Source organism: Onthophagus taurus, chromosome 10, assembly GCF_036711975.1.
Source record: "Onthophagus taurus isolate NC chromosome 10, IU_Otau_3.0, whole genome shotgun sequence".
NCBI classification, from domain to species: domain Eukaryota; kingdom Metazoa; phylum Arthropoda; class Insecta; order Coleoptera; family Scarabaeidae; genus Onthophagus; species Onthophagus taurus.
Window position 1 is genome coordinate 2,002,379 of NC_091975.1, and position 21,902 is coordinate 2,024,280.

A 21,902-nucleotide genomic window follows, 5' to 3' on the forward strand; every position below is an offset into this window, starting at 1 on the left:
GTTTTTACCAAAGAAGACTAAACATTTTTAATTTGTATCAAGATATAAACTAATCTGAGTCAATAAAGACAAACTAAATTTTACATTAATTTACTCTTCAAAAAAATATATTTTAAAGGTAATCATGTCAAAAAATAATTTTTTTTCAAATTTTAGGTTAAAAATAAATTAGAACAAACATTTGTTTAAATTTTATTAATTAACTATTATTTCCTATACATGATTATTTCAATCTTCTGATAAAAACATTATATCCAAACTAAACGTTTAATACAAAAATAATACATAAAATTAAGTCAGAAATAAAATGTTTGGTAGAAATTTATTTAAGGTTATGTTAATAGTTTGACATTTCTTTTAGGTTATATTGACCATAATATTGACATTGACAGTTTTTACTTAAGAAGCTTTTAATTAATTTTTGATAAGATATAAATAGATTTGAGTCAATAAAGTCAAAATGAATCTTACATTAACTGTTAAACTCATCAAAAAAATAAAGTTTAAAGGTAATCATGTCAAAAAATAATTTTATCTCAAATTTTAGGTTGTCGTTTTTAAAAACCTGTTTCTAAAAAACGCCACAAAAATCCAAGCTTTATCCGAGTTTATTCATCGTATCGAATAACCCATTGTATTTGGGTATTTTACCAACACTGTAGCAGTATCAAACTTTTTAGCTCGCTTATCTCGACGTTTTTCAACAATACTTTTTGTTATCTACTTTTTTTCTAATTTATTTAAGGTAAAACTGAGTTTATTCGCTTTTAAAATCCGAACTTTAATATATAAAAGCTTTTTGGTAATGAAATACGTATTAAATATTCAATGTGATACAAGAAAAATGCATTTATTTTGGGGGTTGTTTTCATTTTAGGTTATGTAACATTGAGTTTTATGAAAATCCGGAAAAATAATTTTTTTATAAAAAAACTAGGTCAAAATTAATGTCGGAGATAATGGTCTTTAGGGAATCATCTTCTTTAAAAAATTCTCGAATAAAAAGACTTTGAAAAAGACCCAGAAACTTGCTAACAATAGCTATAGGGAAACTTTTGTTCTCTAAAAACTAAAAGAATTTATTATTGCATTTAACACGAAATCCGTTTTTTTTCTTTTAAATATTAAATATGTTTCAAAAGATCTAAGAGGATTTCCATACGAGAAACTTTATTTAGAAATTTAACGATGAAAAGGATAAATTATTGCACCGGAAATGTTCCGTACTTTCAAATAAACATAATAATCCTGTTAGATCTAACATTTTCAGTGTTCAGTCGAAAGAGAGACGAGAAAATTAAATTTCATTCATCTTTCGAAATGTAAATGATAAATTTAAATATTTTTTTAATTCCTATAAATAAACCCCTTATTTTTAACAAGATCATTAATCTCGCACCGTTTCCACACGTGTTAACTATAATTACGACCAACTTTACGGCATCGAGCTTTGTAAACTTGACAAACTCAAATCCGCCCGTTAATCAACTATCGATCGGATACTTTACAAAGCTTCGGGTCCGGAGTAATTAACCATCCCCCATTTATTTTTTTGTGGCATTTAAGGGTCTTTAATACCAAACTTGTATTTTAATGAACATGTAATTTTCTTTAAAATCTCATTTTAGGCGATTTCGAAAAGTTAACAAAATGGAGAATAAAAATCTTCGTCCCACAAGACCAAGACTTCAAAGATCTGAAAGAGTTCTCAGCGAATCCCATCTGACATCTTGGGAAGTTTTCGTTCGAGACTCTCTTTTGACATTAGCTTGGCCAGAATTACTTAATGTTGTATCTGGGTGAGTATGTTATTATGTATAAATTTCCTGCGTTATCCGAACGATCACCAAAAATAACCTCAATCACCTTCCTTTGATGATCGCTTCAGTGAAATAGCGCATGCCAGGACGGGAATTTTCCTTTATCTAGCTACGAGATACCTTTAGTTATGCCACAAACTTCCATCAGTAAACTCAAATATTTTTAAATCATTACCAAAACTAGTCACGTTTTACCACAAAAAAAGTTCGATATCGGGGGATGTTTGGATGTTGTTTTGAAAGCGAGAAATCAGGTCACAGCTCCCCTTCGGCGTCCCCAAAAATGAATTTATACTCTTTTCCTCGACGCCGCCGGACCGATTCTTCGGGTTGTTTACACCCGAAAGTTTAAACGGGGAGCAGTCGAAAACATTCCTTCGAACAAACAGCATTGAGGAAGCTCTCTCTAACAAAGAGACTTTCTAATATAACATTTTTTTTTCGTTTTAATAAAAATAAATAAAAATGAGTGTCATAAATTTAAAAAATTCCTCGTTAAAATCGAGTCAGTTCGATAAAAATTCGAAAAGACGAACGTCGGGTGTGATTCATTCGTACAAGTGTTTGAGAAGTTCTAGTTTAGAAGTTTGGGGACATAATGGACGAAGTTTGGATAAAAGGTAAATTATATTAATTTATTTATTAATTAATTCATTTACCAATGTTTTATAAATTTTATAGTTTTGAGACTAATAAAAGACTCTGTAAAGTGATTGACATCGATTTTGTTCTTGCAAATCTTTAAATTTAAAGATTATTACCCCACGATTTGGTTTGTTTCAGAAATCAATCTGCACGATTCTATCTGTAACGTCAGATTTCTCGTCAATCTGCTAGTTTCGAGTACCTTATTGTTCAAATGAGGCATATTTAAGCAGTCAAAAGTTGAAAAAAAATCCCTATCTAAAATTGAATTTTTATTATGTCACTCTATAAAACTTTTTCATCATTCAACGAAGACACAGCAATTTTTCTAAGTTATTCAAAGGCGCTTTCCCCCAATTTCCCGTTTTTTCCAATAAATAACGAATCCATCTCGACTCGTTTCAAAGCTCTTTCCCGCACAGAAGCGTTGTAAATAAATCATTTTTCCCGACGTAGATATTACGGACGCGGATTTCCAACACATGTTGCACGTACGACTACGATTTATTCCTTATTTTCAATTGTAACAAAGTAAACTGGGTCAAATGAACGAGAAAAATCGATAAAGTACAACTTTATTTATTTTAACTGAAAATAGTGTTGAATTGAAAAACTATTTTGTAAATTTAAAAGTTACCCCTATCGGAGAAAACGTAAAATAATCGTTAAATTTGAAGTTTTCCCTAAAAGATGGCGCTCCAAGTGGAAATATCGACGATTTTCCTCGACTTTTACGTCACTGTTATTGCGTTTTCTTTTATGAACGGAAAACCGTGGCAAAGATGAAACTGCGCGTGCGTTAGGCTTTTATTATAGTAGTAGCAACGTCTCGTGCGTGTATGCGGAGCTTTGAAAATGCGCGAAAGCTCGAGGTTCACGTTCAGTTCAAGCTTAGCTTTCGTTCGGGGTTAAAGAGGGTCGTTTACCCGAAAATTGTTTTACCTTAACAGAATAAAAAAAAAAATATATATATTTAGAATTTTAGTGAAGTGATGGTGATTATTTTGTATATATATATATAATTTTTAATTATTTATTTTAATTTGAAACTAAGAAAAACTTTGTGATAATAATTTTTTAAAATTACCACAGAGATTTTCTTTGAGAATCTTTGTAGGCAAAGAAATGAGGCGAAAATCTCGGATTCTTTTCAAATCCCCTAACGAGATTTTATTGCAAGGTTGCGGTCATCTGGAACCCTTTGAGAGCCCTTTTGGGACGGGTAACGTGAACAAGAAAACACTAGAAATTTAAATCGAAATGAAAAAGTTAAAAACTTTTCATGATAACTTATAAATAACAATTTAATTTAAAAAAATAACATTTAATTACCTTAAATTAAAGGTAAAGTTCTATTAATCAAGTTCTATTAACTGATTAGTTTATTATTGAGAGATAACCGAAAATATTTCGATACAACGTTGAGTTTTAGTCATCGTATTAACCCGAACAGCTGGTCTCGTTTCATATCATAAACAAAACTTGCCACAGTATCTCTTGATATTTTATTAATTTACGATCTCGTTATTATATCAATAATACAATTTTCAACGCCTTTATTAAAATAATTCCTTTAATTAAAAAAGAAAATATATTTAGATAAAGTTAGTTTACATATTTTTGTTCGTCCCAATTTGATACACATTTTCGAATAAATTAGCATTGGGAATGCCAACCTGCTGGTAGTTAAGTCATTTTGAGTAGTTAGTTATCAGTGACCTAAAAATAAACATTCATTTTTGCTCGTGTATACGTTACTTTGACTTAATTTCAACGCATTTAAACGAAATGAAACTTTTTTTAACGCCAATTAAATACTTTGACTCTTGGCAAAGTGACTTAGTTTTAAAAATACATCTCACACAATCAGATTAATTAACCGTTCTGCATCACTTCAAAAATAATTTAAAAAAAAATAATAAATAAAAATAATGTTAAAGTGATTAATACATAAAAAAAATGAGACTTGTTCAAAGACTTCGAGGTGAAAGACACGACGAAGATGCAGCTTCCGGTCCGCCACCGGGTTCATCAAGAGATCGTTCTAAAAGTGTTTGCGTCGCAAATTTTCCGCAAACAAAACAACCGACGAGAATTCAGACTGGAGATGTTAGTGCTATTAAATTATTTCATAGGAGAGCTAGTAGTGCTATGTAAGTATAAGGAAAATAAATAAGAAAATTTGACTTGATTTTATTTACGTACGAGGTGTGCCAAAAGAAAATTACTTTTCGCATTGTAAGTATTGTTTTGAAATATACGTTTCAGCTTTAAAGTTTTAAATATATCAAAGCTGTATCAAATCTTGATCTATTAAATTAGGCACAACCTGGCTATGTCCCTGGTGTCGGCAACGATGCATTTAAACTTCTAATATCACTATTTAATCTTCTGCCAGCAGAATTTAGCCATATCCCAGTAGTATAAAGTGTTGCTTGTCTTCTATAATACGGATTTGGTCTGGTAAAATTAATATTTGCTTTTGGTAACTTTTCTGCCATCTCTATTGTGGTCTCTCGGGATCTCTTCTACCAGCTGGCCTTTGATCTTTAAATTTAAACATGGAAATAACTCATTCATATTTCACCAAAATTCTTTTCACATTTCAAAACTATGAAGCTAAGAAAAAAGGCGTTGACCGAATTTCTTCTTCTGAAATTGTCACATTTTTTTTTTGAAATCCCTTTGAAGATTTAATGTATGTTTTTTCATAAATATTATTGATTAACTTCCCTTTAATAAGCCTTTGAAATTAGACACCACAGCAAAGAGAGGTAACAAGCAGTTTAATAAACTCTTGGCGTCCCTAAATAATCGATTTCACCTCCACTGAATAACCGTGGTGAATTTTACCTGTGTTGACGCTAAAATCAAACCCCGCATAGTGCAGAATTTGGTTAAGCAACTTGCTAACAGTTTAAAGAGCTTTGCAAAGTTGTTCATAATAGGTATTGACCGGTGTTTAGTTAAACAGCATATCGTTCAATTTGAAAACGAAGTTCTGTTCTAAATTAAGTATTTAGAAGGAAGTTTCTTGAAAATTAAGATTAAAGACGTGCTGTTGTACTAAAAAATTAAAATCGAATGACCTTCAAATATAAACCGCACCCACTATAAACGAGGTCATTAAACAATGGTATTATAACAAGTTGTAAGGTATTATCACGTTGCCACTGCGACAAGAGGAAACTGAAAGAGCGAAGAGGAACGAAGGGCTCAAAGTGAGAATGTCAAGAGTAGTACAAACGCGTGGAATATTGTTCAAGGGTGGGTTTTGGGATAAGTTTGCTTGGAAATTGTGTCGACTATTAAAATCGATATCATCTAAAACATAATTTAACTCGAATAAGTAAAGAACTTTTTTTCGGTATCAATCAACCTTAATTTCTCAATTACCAGTTAAAGTGATTTGGACGAGTTTCCGGTTTAATCAGATTCCGAGACGCTCCTGAATTTCCGTACGAACTTGTCAGGATTCATGAATTTCGAAACTAGCTGCGGGAAAAACGAATCAAGAAAATTTTAAATTGAAACAAATTTTTAATTAATTTATCTATCGATTTTAGTTACCTGTAAATACGCAGTTTACAACGCAAATTTTTGCGTCGACAATGCAGTGTGTAACAAACCGGAACGAACAATTATCGAAATGAACGTGTTCGTTACACGTTCGTTAAAATCGAACGAAATTAATAATGACCCAAAACGGTGATAACACTGACTTAAATTAATAAAACGTTTTCGTTATAAAATATCGTTTTTAATGAGTATGTACCATTTTAGCATCGCTTCATCGTTTATTCTTTTAGTTAATGAGAATCCGGAGTTAATTAAGGTTCAATTAAATTTTTCATTAAGATTTTGATTTTCACGTTTATAGAAGATTTCTCGTTTCCTCATTTTAAACGGCATCCGAGATTCGGTTTTAATGGGATTCGGAAACGTTTACTTCCTAGTTTACTTAATAAAATTGTTTTTTCTCTATCTATTTTAAGATTTATTAATTGACGAAGTCTTTTTTTTTTTTGTTTTTTTGTTTCAGTTCAACGGCAAGTGATCTTATTTCGAGGAGAGGTGTGTTTTCGAGGCGTTATTATGGATCAGTTGAAGAAGTAAGTAAAATTACCCTAAATAGACTTTACATGATATTTTTCTCGGTCTTATCTAAGTAGGTCGACCTTTTAGAACCTTAGGCGTTCAATGTAACGCGATTTGGACTGAAAAACTTGAAGATTGGGATCCCAGCCAAACTATACACCCCAATATAGTTAGTTTAAAAGATAGCAAGAACCGTATTTCGCCTGGAAATATCGCGTTTATAAATATTTAAACATCATCCGACCCTGCGAAACTCGATACAACCATTTTTTTTATTCTTTCGTTAGTATTCTTACCTTTTCTTAGCTCGAGTCAACATACATTATGTATACGAACACTTCCAAAGCTAATTTAGCAAGTTTTTTTATTTGTATATTTAGTTGCATAACTTAATTTAATTTCAGCTACATCAAAGTGAAAGTGATGGACACGAGCAAGGTAGAAGATTTAGGATTGAAAATGGGGATTCGCCCGGTGAAAAAGATGAGGTAAAACACTTGGTTTTAATTAAAAAAAATGTTTTGTGATGAATCTTTAGATGTTTGGATCTCCGAGTACTCCAGTGTTGGAAAATCCGGAATACCAAACGCGATGGTACTTCAAATATTTCCTTGGAAAACGTAAGAATTAGAAAAGACCTCAAAAACTGATTGTTAATTTATTATTGTATTTATTAGTCCATCAAAATTATGTAGGAACCGATTCAGAAAAATCCCCATTTTTTCTAAGCGTCGTTGTTAACGAAAACTCCAATCAATGTGTGCCTCTTTACAGAGCTATTTTATTCAAAAAAACCGTAAGAAAAAACTGTACCACATTCAATTTTGTTAATACATAAATTTTTGTTGTTTTGATTTAGGGAGCACAAAAAATTTCGTTACCTTACACACATAATAAAGTCTTAACTGTAAAACAAATATTATCGAACTTCCCGAATATGGAAAAAGTGGAAAAAGGGCCGAAAGAAATTTTTTCTCCGGAAATACAAAAAGATCTGCTGTTGCTCGAAGAACAGGAGGGTTCGGTTAATTTTAAATTCGGGGTGATTTATATGAAACACGGCCAAACGAGCGATGACGAAATTTTAAGCAACGAAAACGGGAGTGAAAAGTTCGATAAATTTCTACAGCTTTTGGGCGAAAGAATACGACTTAAAACGTGGGATAATTATCGAGGTGGTTTAGATGTTAAAGGTAAACAAATAAAATTAATAATAAAATAATAAACTTTTTAAAATAAAATCAGTTTCGAATCATTTTCGAGTACCTAAGATCAGATGAAAAGAACTCTTCAATGAGATATTCCAATATCAATCCAATACGTTTAATTGTTTTAAAATAACTTGTTGTTCTATTTTTGATACCATTCCAGGTGATATGACCGGAAAATATTCGATTTACACCGTTTACGAGGGCCACGAAATCATGTTTCACGTGTCGACTTTATTACCTTATTCCCGTGATAATAAACAACAGGTCGAACGAAAAAGGCACATAGGAAACGATATCGTAAACGTACTTTTCGTTGACTGTGAGGACGATGAAATATTAGATGCACACGTTGCATTTAATCCCACGTGCATTAAATCACAATTTACACGTATCCTTATTTAATTGCAACCTTATTTTAATGCTTTATTCGCAATTTTTTCCCTTAACATCGAACTCTTTAGATATTTTTGCGGTGATAACTTTGGACAGTCAAAACACGTACAGGATGTCAATATTTGCGGACGAAGCGGTCCCATTATTTGGGCCAAGCCTGCCCTGTCCCCCCGTGTTTGAAGAGGCCTTTTCATTTCGAGATTTCCTCCTTGTAAAACTCATCAATGGCGAAAAAGCGACTTTTGAAACACCCACTTTCGCCAGGAAACGAGAACGTACCTTGGAGATGCTCATCAGGGATTTATATACTGAACATACAACAGATGCTCGAATGGTACCTAAACAATCAAATAAAAGCGATTCAAACTTCCCATTTTTTTTTTTTTAATTTTCAGACGATGTTGAATAGAAGAGCTTTCTCAGATGTTTTAGCTGAAACACCACGACATTCTCGATTAAAAGAAGATTCGAGACAAATCGAATTCGTTCGAATCGGGCAAGCTTTAAAATTGGAAGCTATCGTAAGAGGAGATGCACCTACAAGCTTGGTTTCAAGTAACAACAGCAATCTTCAAGGAGGGAGCGTTTTCAAACGATCCCCTTGGGAGGCTAATTGTTTCTATCCAGTGTTTCCTTCAACCGTAATTTTATGCGCCGACTCTTGGGGCGATAACAAACTCCTCATTGGCACGGACGATGGTGTTTTTATCGTTGAAGGTATACTATACTCTGTTTTTAAACCAGGAGGAGTAAACTAACCTTACCTCACATTCCTTCACGCTATAATTGACATTACAAAAGAAAACTTCACGCTATAATTGCCATTACTAATTGCCAAAGAAAACTTCATGGTATAATTAATGTTTGTAAACAAAACTAACCTTACCTCACATTCCATCACGCTATAATTGACATTACAAAAGAAAACTTCACGCTATAATTGCCATTACTAATTGCCAAAGAATACTTCATGGTATAATTAATGTTTGTAAACAAAACTAACCTTACCGAACATTCCTTCACGCTATAATTGACATTACAAAAGAAAACTTCACGCTATAATTGCCATTACTAATTGCCAAAGAATACTTCATGGTATAATTAATGTTTGTAAACAAAACTAACCTTACCGAACATTCCTTCACGCTATAATTGACATTACAAAAGAAAACTTCACGCTATAATTGCCATTACAAATTACCAAAGAATACTTCATGGTATAATTAATGTTTGTAAACAAAACTAACCTTACCTTACATTCAGCGTCTGAAGACACAGGGCTAAACCCGAAACTTAAAAATATACAACTTAGCGCTGAATAACAATTAAAACTAGAACTAACACTTGCACTAGAACTATACTCTGTTTTTAAACCAGGAGGAGTAAACGCGAAAGTCAGATTTACACTGAAAAAAATCACCAGAAAATATCACTAGATATTTTGGCGGTAAATTTAAATTAATAATTATTATTTATTTATTTACTTATTGTTGTATTTATTTTCGTTTGTTATCGTCAACACTATACATACAAATTAGCATTGAAGTTATGAGTGTATTTTTCAAAATATAATAAAAATGGGTTTAGAACACAAAATATACAATAATGACACGAAACTGTCGAATTGTCAATAACCTAACCTTCAAATTCAAAATTGCCTATGTGTGAACCTTCCTCGCATTCAACCAATCACGTGCAAGGTCAATCTGGTGACAAATTTAAAATACTCCTCCTGGTTTAAAAACAAACAGAGTATAGAAAAGAACAAAATCTTTTTGACGTTGACCTTTTCAAATTTAACTTTGAATTCAGAAGCACCAACCTAAAATTTCATAATAAAAAATTCTTTATGTATTTATGAACTTCATTTTTAAAGTTAATAAAACACATTTTCATTAATGAATAAAGTTGGGGTATTTACAATAATAGGTACTTCTATCATTACAAAGTTTATTAATTAAATTATATTTAAATTAAAATCTTATTGGGAACTACCAACATTAAAAAAATTTAAATTACTAATTATAAATATTCCAAATTTATTTAATTTACAATATTGTTATGAATAATATCCATAACATATATTCTTTTAACACAAAATAATAATAAAGCAAATTAATAAATAAAATTATAATTAAAATTTAAACATCCTCAAATTTTATTTTAAATAAAAAAGGTGTTATTTATTTATTTAATATAAATATTTTTTTATGTTTTAGAAGGAAATCTTCATAGATTAATTTTCGATAAAACAATCCAACCGAGACAAATAAACGTAATAGAAGCGCATGGGATTGTTTTAATTCGAGTTGGACAATCGGGGAAAGAAGGAAAAATTTACGTTTTCCGTTTAAATCAAATTGAGCGGATAAACGAAACGAAAACGAAATTCGAAGTGAAAGAGCATCGATTAGAAAGAAGTAGAGGAACTCATCTTTATGCTATTTCAAAAACAGGTGGATCTCGTTTAAGAATGTGTTGTGCTGTCGGACGGAGGCTTTTGATGTTTCAATGGAAACATTCAGCAGCTTGGACTGCTTGGTGTCCAAAAAATGATACGGATACAGTGGATGGGTTTAGTTTTTTATGGGTAAATAAATTAATATCAAAATAAATTTAATTTTATTAAGTAATTTTTTAGGAAATAACATTGAATGAAAATCCAAGTATTTTAACAGTGTTAGATGGAAATTTAACTCCCACTCAAGACATTTTAGTTTGTGTTGGATATAAAAATCATTGGGATATAGTAAATGGGCGATTAGGAGTGTTTAAACATTTACATTTAGTTGATTTACAAAAACCTCATTTAGTAACAGCTTTGGATTTGTACGAAGATGATGAAATCCAGCTCCTTTTATGTTATAATCGTAAAGTGGTTAAAATAATGTTATTTTGAATTAATTACAAATTTTATTTTAGATACTTGCCATTTTCAAAAGATTGATGATGCTTTTTCTAATTTAAATTTCGATTTTTATTGGAATTCAGTACCAACAAATATAGGTAAGTATAAATGGCGCTTTTGAAATGTGTTGATAATAAAGAGATGATTTTCAGTGTGCGTTTTTCCTTACATAATTGGCTTCACTTCGAATTCAATGGAAATACGTTTGATTGTGAACGGAAATTTAATCCATACGATCACCATGCCTAAATTACAGTTAATCGCTTCAAAAAATGATATCTTTTTTGCTACAACCGCGCCAGAATTTTTTTCAAATCAGCATGATCAACCTTTTAATTTAAAAATATCACCTCCATTAAGCCCTAATTGTAAGTAAACTCCGATTAATTTAAAAATAACTTAATATAAATTGATTTTAGCTTCACCTGAAATGAAACCATTAAGAATTTATCGAATTCCACTTCAAGCATTAAATAAAACAACCCATAATGATCACATTTCATTAAGGAAAGAATCTCCGAATAGTTGGAAGTCGACGGATGTAAAATTAACAGTTCCAGAACCACCAAGGGTTTCAAGAAGTGCGACCAGTTCTCCAATTCCACCAAAATCAAAGGGTTGTTCCGTAGCAAAATTATAAATAAAATTATGTACTTTTTTTAAATTCTTCCTCTTTGCACTTCACTTGAGTGAAAACGAGTGTCGCAATCGGAGTAAAACGGGTTTTACAATCGTTAAAAGAAATAACTTAGGACGATTAAGAAAGGTTTAATTGAAATGGTCTTCACGGTTTTAAAATCAAAAAAGTATTAATAAAAATTAAATATAAGTCATATCATTAAGTCTCTATTCTCGAGTGAGTAATAATAAGAGAAATGTTGATAAATAAGAGAGAATTAAAGATATTAAAGATGAAAATGTTGTTTTATTTTTGTTAAAAAATTAACATTTCAAATTTTTGTTTAGGAAACGTTCGTAAATTTTGACATTCAATGTAAATTTATTATTAAATATAATTTAAAGGAATCAAATACAAATGATTATTTCGTTCATAAATTAATTAAAATATTCTTGATTTATGTTTTAATAAATTATTTAAATCATCTTGTAGAAAACCGTTCTAAAACGTACCCAACTTCACTTTATACACCATTTTCTTTTTGACACAGTGTACAAAACATTCGCTGTCAAAAAGATAGTTTTGCTTTCGAAAACCTCAAATAACTCTAATTAACATTAAAGAAACACAATTAAACCGCAATCTTTTCGTCCGCCGATGTCTTAACCGTAACGCTCCACAAGAACACAGGTATGAAAGAGTTTTTTAAAAACATCTTTACAACGACAATGTTACTTGCCCATTGTTTACATTTTTATGAATACTTATCTAAGCAATAATAAAGTGTTTGTGTGCTTGTTTAGAGCGGATTTACGATGGACGAGATATTCGGGAAAATCAACGTCCTTCCGGAACTGATTGACAAGTTGAGGCAGGAAAGATTGTTGGTGACGGAAGAGAAAAGGGCGATCCAAAATTTAAATGAACGGATTAATGAGTGTATTAATAGTCTGGCGCAACGTGCGTGGGTTAATTCGCAACAAAGAGTTAATTTAAATTCCTCAAATCGTGGTGATTTTACGATGGAACAGTGTTATAGGAGAAGTAAATATGTAAATAGTACTAATTTTGTACAGGCTAAGCAAATAATCGATCAGCAAATTATTCTTCAATATGGGGAATTTTTCAAGTTATTAAAAAACCAACCCGAACAGTTAGCTCATTGGATTGTTATGGGCGAAAAATTGTTATCGGGGGGACAAGAAACGAATCACTTTGAAGTTTTACACAGTGTTATTACCGGTCTTTATGGGTGTTTATTACTACCAGAAGATGTAAACTTAACGCTGATCCTTTTAAAACAGTTAGCGTATTTACAACTTGTTTCTTGTGATAATCCGAGGCGATTATTAAGACAAGGTTCTTGTTCGTTTGCGAAAATGTATTATCTATTTCATGAAAATTTACATTCTGCAAGATTATTTTTATTGTCAACTCTTCAAAGTTCGATTATTAAGTTAATTGCAAACTCCGATTATTATTTGGATATCGATCCTGATAAAACGATGGCTAGATTCACAACCGGCGAGGCTTTAGAGAAATTTGGAACAATCGGCAGTAAAGAATATGAAAAAAAAGTTTCTGAGTACCGTACAAGAATCGTTAACACCTTCCTGGAACTAACAAACTCTTTCGTTTTATCTCTACAAGATAATTTACAATGTTTCCCAACTTCAATTGGTTGGTTAATTTGGCAAATTGGGAAAATGATGTCGAAATCTTTCGGGGAAAACTCAAAAGAAGTGAATGCGATCGCAACGGACTTAATTTTTACATCATTTATTTGTCCTGCAATAGTTAACCCGGAATATTATGGAATATCAGATGCTCCAATATCAGAAATCGCTCGCCACAATTTAATTCAAATCGCACAAATATTACAAACTTTAGCACTTTATCGATACGAAGTACCAGACCGGAAATTACACGACCTTTATGGATTATTATTTACTGATAATAATTCGACGATTGTTGCTGATATTGTTGATAGTTTATTGCATCAGCGGTGTTCGATGGAGGATAATCCACCCCCATTTCAAAGTATCCCCGGGGTTAATAAACCGTTTGTTTTGTTTACAGAACAGGAATTATTTAATTTGGTAAAAATATAGTTCCTCTGTCCAGAAATAAGTGTCTGATATCGATTTTTTCAAAAATTATATGCTTTTAAACGTCAGTTATCGTTTTAAAACACTTATTAAAGGTTAAGTTTTTCACTCCCATTAAAAAGTAGTTAATTTTATCTACAGTATAAGGTTTTAATCTAAAAAACGCGACCCCTTTTGTGTTTTTGGAACCTGCTAAATGAAACAGGAAAAATCGGACCATTGAAACGAAAGTGGTTTCTAATGTCGCCAGAGAAGAGTATAAGAACATGATTATTGAAAAATTGTTGCCCAAAATTCAAGCAAAATTGCCAAAAAAAAAAAATAGACCTGATGATAGTTTCACGAAAACGAAACGTCGGACAAAAGTTCTAATTGTGTCATGACATTTTTCATAAAAAGTTGCCTTAAGAATGTTTTTTCAGATTCACAAACAAACGAAAAATAGAGAAGTTATAGGCAAAAAACGAAAAAGTCATTTTTTTACTAAACTGAAACGGCTAGATTCAAAAGCTTTGTTGAAAAATGATGAGCTCTAAGATACGCAACTTTGCCCCCATTTAACCATTTCTGTATCTCTTATGGTTTCTGAGATCCCAATGGTGGGGGTCGAATTTGAAGTACCCTGTATAGTAGAAACCATGAAAGTAAATGGAGTAAATTACAAAGTCTTCCAGTTTCTATAAATGATTTTGGGCTTTATCAACATGTAAAAGACATCATCAATTAGCTGGCCATACACAGACGTTATTTCACGCGGTTTATCGAGCCAAGTCTGTGTTATTTCGGTTTATTAATGTTTACCAGAGAACATGAAACACCTACAGAGAGTTTTGATAGTATGGCGAACAGTCCCTCGTCTCCAGGAGAGATTTTCGCTTCTGAGACCGTTGACAAACTTGAGATAGAAAACAGCAAAACTTCTGTCGAAGAAGGATTTCCACGTGCTGTCAGTATTTGTGATTAAAATAGACAACCTAAGTCTTGACGTCACAGAGATAGGGTAAATCGCCATATGCATTGTTGTTTTGTAGCCCACTAGGGGTTGGTTGCCCGCACTCTACGTCACACTATTTGCCACGCCCAGTTAACTGTCATTGAGTTTTATGCGTTTGCTGTGATTTATTATATGACTTTTTTATGGCGATTTATCGTTAGTAACGAAATTGTTTGGAGTCTGTGTAAGCTCCGCCCATCTCTGTGACGTCAGACTTAGACAGTCTATTATGCCACGACTTACAGAAACACCTGTATAGTTCTAAAGGGCGGTCGTCGTGGATGACCCTGTATTTAGAAGCTCATCAAACGTCAAATTTCTATCTCCCAAATCTCGTAAAGGCGACATGTGACAATATTTTTCTATCAGTCAGCCAACTTTTCTGCCATATGCATGTTGTTTCTTTTTGTCTTTAGAGATTATCATGGCCATAACTGCAACAATACAAATTTTTCTCTTTTTATCAATCTCTTACCAGTCAACAAACGACTTGCCGAACGTGCCGATTCAAACACATACGATTTTTCCCTTAAAACTAATGTATCACGCACAATCACATACTAAATCCTTTACTTTACCAAGTGTATGAAACATGACGCTTTTTTTGCCATGTTCTTTTTCGCATTCCATCTCAACACGATTTCTAGTTTCTTAGAAACAATATTTGTAGTTAAGTTTCAATAAATTAATTTTGAAGTAAATCGGACACTTATTTCTGGACGGAGGGAACATTATTATAATTTTTTGTGTGGAATCAGACGAAAAATAAATTAATTTAATGATTTTAGACGTCGTTTCTACAAAAAGTTCATACTGATAACTCATCGCAACCAACGTTAAATAATGGATTAAGTTACGATCGTGATGCAACCTCTTTAGATCATTTAATAGCGTTACTTTTGAATTTATCTGAATCTCTAGGACATATTTTGCATCAATCGTTTCGATCAATTCCGAATAGTCCTAATGGAATTTCAAAAAGAAACATTTTAAATCGAGGTAATTTATATTTTATTAAAATAAATATTGTTTATGATTAATTTTTATTTTTTAGCAAAATCTCTACGTTCGCCTTCAAACCCAACTGAATTTACCTCACCCTTAGTCTTAATAATTCCAATAAATTACGAAGAAACTTACCCATTCGGTCTCCTTTCGGAACAAAAAGTTCTTAACATGCATACATGTTTAGGGAAAGATGTTCCGACATTACCAAATGGTGATTTAACAACCGGCCAAGAAAAACGAACCCGTTTCTCAATTTCTCATGATGATGGATCAATCGGGAACACGTCCGATAACTTGGAAGCGATTTCTGAAGCTGCAAGTAATCATTCGGCTGATAGCAGTTTGGAAATAATGGAAAATGAGGAGGATCATAACGATCAAGATAATTTAAGCGATATGGTTTCGGCGAATGTTTCCGGTCGAGGATCTCCGAATATTTCTGGTAGAGATACCCCCAGTTCTCAGGTGACTGAAAATGAGGATGCGGTGAGGCAACCAGCGGGGGAAGTTCGGCATCAAGAAGGGTTTATGGAACGTCCGAGTAGGAATAGGATTACGGTTAAACAGATTCGATCAGAAATTGATGACAAATTTTGTAAATTTGAAATTAAAAAATTACTTGAGGGGGATGAAACAGTTTCTATTATTTCCGATACATGGAGTACGGATGTTTTAGCTTCGGATAGTGAGACATTAGATGCTTCTGATAATCAAAATCATGTTAATTTTTCACCAATTATCGAGAGGCAACAAGATAATTTAGGTAATAACCCATTATTGGATATTTCCGAGACTCATAGTGAAAGTGCGTGGAGTACGGATGTTTTAGCTTCAGATACGGAACGTTTAGCGGAAGTTGATAATGACGATGTGGCTAGTGTTGCCCCATCTGATGATACAGCGAGCGTTGCGCGATCAGACGACGTCGCTGCTTCCGGAGCCGATTTTGAAGAAAACGCAAATGGTATAATAAACGATCGAAGATCATCCGCTCCAGGTTCCGCCACCAATTACGATGAATTCCACGATTTAATTGGGAAACAAGAAAATAACAGCCCTGGAGGAGGCGGGTATCCAATTAAAACGGGTACGATCGAATACAACAACAACGATGTTTTATTTTCAACCGGGCGCGATGTTTTGGATTCAAGCATCATGAAAATTAATGATCTACAAAATGCTTTATTAACAAAACGGATCAATAAAAGTACATCGGAGGAGTCGATGTCCTCAGGGGGGGCTATTCCAAAAACGATTCGAAAAAAATACGACGATGATATGCAGTTGAGTAATTCTAGTTTAAATTCAAGTTCGAGTGGAGGAAGTAGTAGCTCAGAAAATAATCGGGCCAAAAAACCCGAGCAACCCCCACCACCATGGAAAACAAAAATTTGGCAACAAAACAACGGATCAGAAACTCCATCATCGAACGTAACATCAACACCATCAGAAAGCACGAGTGAGTTATCATCGGTGATGAGTACAAGTACTTTAGTATCCCCAACAATCGGAAACATTTTTCTTGATCGTAAATCAGCTACTTTAAACCCAAAAATTCTAAAACCAACTGTTTCAACAGGAGCGATTCCGAAGAGCATCAGCTTCGACACAACCGCAGATAAAAATTATAAAGAAGCCGTTGAAGATGAACAAAAAAAACGCGGTGGTGGAAGTGGATTTTTCGGCAAATTCAAAATGGGATTTAGATCCCGGCGGGGATTAAAAGCTTATCGTTCCGATGAATTCGGCGTAAGATTCGGAAACGGCGATGGTAATCATCATCATCATCGCGAGGATGATAATAACCGAACCGGATTTGTTTATTACCCGAAAAAAGATGCGAGCGGTGGTGATACGTCCGAAGATATTTTAGCTAAATATCGCAGCAAATCGAACAACGAAATCAATAATCATAATAACGTCGCTATAAAAACGAAACCGATTGAAATTGTTAATGATCGCGATTTAAAAATCGATTATAACATGAACAACGATTTTATGCACACGGATTGTAAAAGAAAATTGCGATTAGTTTTGAGTACGTCACAAGAACAACATTATTCAGTTTTTCAGGTAAGTTTATTACACAAGCATATAATATTGAAATTGATTCCATAAATTTATTTTTTTAAATAAAGTTAAACGTCAATGTGACACAAATTCAATGTTACCAACTGTAACGAACTTCACAACAATTTGTCAAAATTAAATGTCAATTTTATACAACATGTTTTTTTTTTACAAAAATTAATTAATTTATGCTTAAATCATACGAAAAAAGGAATTTGGTTACGTTTTTTTAATGTCGAACCTTTAGAAAATCCTAAAAAATTAAATTAAATTGACGTTTTTTGAAATTTTGACGTTTCAAATAATTATTAGTCTGTTAGTTGATTACCCTTGAATAATGATTATTCTATTATTCACTCTGTGAAAAATGACTACCCTTTTGTTTAACAAAACTCATTTATAAATTTATTTTTTTAAATAAATTTTTGAATAAAGCTTAAACGTCAATGTGACACAAATTCAATGTAACCAACTTCACAACACTTTGTCAAAATTAAATGTCAATTTTATGAAACTTTTTTTTTACGAAAGTTAATTAATCTATGCTTAAATTATACGAAAAAAGGAATTTGGATACGTTTTTTTAAGGTCAACCCTGTAGAAAATCCTAAAAGAATTAAATTAAAACTTTTTGAAACATTTTTTATTACAGGAAAACTCAAATGGAGATGTTAAAAGGTATTTACAAGTATTTTTACGGTTAGAACTAGCAAAAGCAAAGAGTTTAAAACAATGGTCCGTGGTTGCACGAACAGCGGAAGCTTTACGTTGCGTTCAAACCCTCGATTCAGTCGCTTGTTGCAAATTATTTGAAGTATTACGCGAAGAATATCGCCAACGCTCCGTTTATATCGATTATTTACAAAAATCTAAGCAGTTATTATTAGGAACCGAAGCGTATTTACTTGTGTAATTATACATTTAATTTTAAAGAACTACATTTGTTTAAATTATTTTATTTTTTAGGTTACAACAAGAACTACAAAGCGATAAAGATTTGTGCGAATCAAATTTAATCGAAACGTGCGTAAAACTATTCCTTGAAAAACAAGAGTGCGAAATTCGAACTTTTTGCGAGGAATTTCGCACTTTAACATTAGTCGATGAAAAAAATGACCTGTTAACGAGTTTTCTCGAGGAATTATATGCGATTTTACGCAAGGATTTGCTATTTCAAGACTCAACTAGTGCTCAAATCGAATTAGCATTCGAAGCAATTGAAGAATGTGTCATCACTAAAGTGTATTCGCATGCTTTGTACCCCAATGGAGATGGCGATCGTCATAGAGATGAGTAAGGAAATTAATCAAACGTTTAATTAATCAAATATTTAATTAAATTTAATTTAGGCTACTTCAAGATCACCTTAAAAAGCTTTCGACAATAATCACACCGAATCATAAAGATGTTTTAATCAACAAAATTTATTTAAACGAATGTCCATGGTTGCCGGCTCAAGAAGCGCTTCAAACTATGGCTGCTTATAAAACACCTAAAGATAAAGTTGATTGTGTTGTACGATGTGCAACAGCGATTATGGATTTGTTATCGTTGGCTCAAGAACGGGGATCAACTGCGGCTGATGATTTTACCCCTGTTTTAGTTTACGTGATTATAATGGTTAATCCGCGTGATCTTTTATCAACGATTCAATACGTAAACAGTTTTTATGGTAATCAAATAACGGGTGAGGATGAATATTGGTGGACTCAATTTTGCTCAGCTGTGGAACATACGAAAACTATGGACTATTCCTACTGACAGGAAATAAAGAGCGGTGTGCACGCCGCGCGAATTTGTTCGAAATGTTGCGATTATTTTGGAGCGTATTGGTAGAGAGAGCTTTTTTAATTTTTATGTTTAAATTAATTAAAATTAAATAAGTCATTTGTTAGTCAAAAAGGCAAATACTTTCTGTTTCTACTTGTAAACTAGTTTTCTTGTTTCTTTTTATATTTAGTAGTTATTTTTGTATTAATAATCTTCGTTTATAATTTAAAATTTTTTAATTACCCCATCTCCCCATACATAACCTATCTTTCTCTTTGTAAATAGTAATTATGCATAATATATATTTGTTTATTTATAATGATAAGAACTTGTTAATAAAGAAAACATATAGCTATCCCTTTATTTATACACCGCGTAGTTGTTTAAAATAAATAAATAATTAAAGAAATACGTATTTTAATTTTATAACCTCAAATAGTTTTTTTGACATTGACAATAACAAAATTTTAGGTTAGGTTTTCATAAAAATTATTACTTATTCACTTTTAAAGCTATGTTCTCTCAAACTGACGATGATGATTTATTTCCAACAAATATAAAGTGCGTAAAATAACAATAAATTTTATATTAAACTAAACAATTTATTTCATAGCTCAAATTTAACGAATTTGTTTGGAGGTGGATCAATTACAAATCCACAAACGGATTTAAAATACACAGCCCCCCGACAACCCAGACCTACAGATTTAATTCCAAAAGAATTAAACAATACCAATGTTAAAATGGAACCTGAAAAGGTCTCGGTGGTTTGTGCCAAAGTGGTTATAGCAAATAAACTAATAAATGATGAAGTAGTTAAAGTTGGAAAATTCGGATTTGCTATTTTAGGCACTAACAAAATCATAAAAGAGTTTCTATTGTATCGTGATAGACAAAACGTTTTAGCAAAAGCTAGTAACAACGATCAGTTTAAATTTATCGAAGAAGGAAAAGATTGTTTAAAATTCACCGATGATTCTGAAATAATTTGGTTGATTCAATTTATTAACAATGACGAACACGCAGAGTTTATTAAAGAAATTAATTTACGTAACGTTCGAATTTCAAAATCGCAAAAACATCCTTTAAAAAAAGATAATTTAGAAGAGGATTCGCAAATTCGTGCCGATATTTTAACTCGAATGGCGAAAATGGGCCAATCTGTACTTCCAGGACAAAAATTAGATGAAAATAAAACGAATGAAACTAAAATAATCGAAAATCCAAGTCAAATTAGTGATGTAGTTAAAGATAAACACCCCGAAAACACCTCAGTTGTACATCAAAATCAGTATTTAAACACGGCCCAAATTCAACCGTACATTCCATTACAAACTTACCAATTCCCTCAAATCCCATCAAACCAAGAATTTAATTTATTTATGAGCGAGAATCGGACTCATAACAGCGAAATGAGAATTAATTTAACTTCAATTTCAACGAAATTGGATTCTGTGCTTTATGAAATGTCTAAAATAAAAGTTTCTCCGAATACGGATCGATTAGAAAACGAATTTTTAAAATCAAAAATATACGATTTGGAGGAAAAATTAAAAAGGTGCGATGAAATAGGTAACTCTGAAAGTCTAATTAAAATTAAGGAATTAGAAGAAAATAATCGCGATTTAGAGAAAGATTTGAAACGTTTGAAAATTAAGTCGGAACGTGTTGACGATTTAGAAAGGAAAGAGTCGTTGATGTTGGAGGAAATCGATAAGTTGAAGATTAAATTGAAGGAGAAGGATGTGAAATTTATTGAAATTGAGAAGAAAATGATTGAAAATGAGATTTATTATAAAAAATGTTTAGAAGAAAGTGTTAATAAGAAAGATAAAATTGATAATGGAAATGTTATTAAAGAAAGTATGAATGAGATGTTTCAAAATGTTCTTGGGGAATTTGATGAAGAAAATGTACAAATTAGTTTTAAACAGCTCAAAAATTCTCTTTCAAAACATTTAAAACAAACAACTTTTAAGATAATTGATTCGTTAAAGTAATAAAACATATCTTTTTTTATAAACTTGAATTTATTTACAATATTTAAACAATCCAGTAAAAGTGTATCGACTTTATACTAGTTTTTTTTTTATTTCTTACATATTTTTATAACCTATTTTTATATTTATAAACTCCTTAAATCACGATTTCCTCAATGAAGAAATAATTACGTGTGCAATAAAGCCAAATAAATAAAGCCTAAATAATGTACAGGTTCTACAATGTATCAAAAAATAATAAAACAAAATGATTAAATT

The 21,902-nt window shown here is 31.8% G+C and overlaps 3 protein-coding genes across 4 annotated transcripts; all 3 read left to right on the forward strand.

The window, feature by feature from the left end:
• Positions 1-3,483: 3,483 nt before the first annotated feature.
• LOC111428359 (GTPase-activating Rap/Ran-GAP domain-like protein 3) lies at positions 3,484-11,987 on the forward strand. The gene is made up of 14 exons (XM_023063846.2): positions 3,484-4,618; positions 6,508-6,577; positions 6,968-7,051; positions 7,102-7,183; positions 7,241-7,359; positions 7,423-7,756; positions 7,935-8,162; positions 8,236-8,501; positions 8,563-8,884; positions 10,387-10,757; positions 10,809-11,037; positions 11,090-11,173; positions 11,228-11,443; positions 11,495-11,987. The coding sequence occupies exons 1-14, from the start codon at positions 4,425-4,427 to the stop codon at positions 11,713-11,715; spliced, it is 2,820 nt and encodes a 939-aa protein (XP_022919614.1). The 5' UTR covers positions 3,484-4,424; the 3' UTR covers positions 11,716-11,987.
• Positions 11,988-12,232: 245 nt separating this feature from the next.
• Positions 12,233-20,055, forward strand: LOC111428608 (GTPase activating protein and VPS9 domains 1). 2 transcript variants are annotated; one of them, XM_023064212.2, is made up of 8 exons: positions 12,233-12,384; positions 12,498-13,793; positions 15,585-15,795; positions 15,851-17,263; positions 17,384-17,877; positions 18,527-18,783; positions 18,841-19,167; positions 19,224-20,055. In XM_023064212.2, the coding sequence occupies exons 2-8, from the start codon at positions 12,510-12,512 to the stop codon at positions 19,633-19,635; spliced, it is 4,398 nt and encodes a 1,465-aa protein (XP_022919980.2). In that variant the 5' UTR covers positions 12,233-12,384; positions 12,498-12,509; the 3' UTR covers positions 19,636-20,055. The 2 variants fall into 2 exon arrangements, with proteins under 2 accessions (XP_022919980.2, XP_022919979.2); XM_023064211.2 differs by having other exon boundaries at positions 15,851-17,877.
• A 37-nt stretch (positions 20,056-20,092) lies between these two features.
• On the forward strand, positions 20,093-21,719 carry LOC139431434 (uncharacterized protein MCAP_0864-like). Its single transcript, XM_071199141.1, has 2 exons — positions 20,093-20,205; positions 20,258-21,719. Exons 1-2 carry the CDS (start codon positions 20,159-20,161, stop codon positions 21,642-21,644), a joined length of 1,434 nt encoding a protein of 477 aa, XP_071055242.1. The 5' UTR covers positions 20,093-20,158; the 3' UTR covers positions 21,645-21,719.
• Positions 21,720-21,902: the final 183 nt, after the last annotated feature.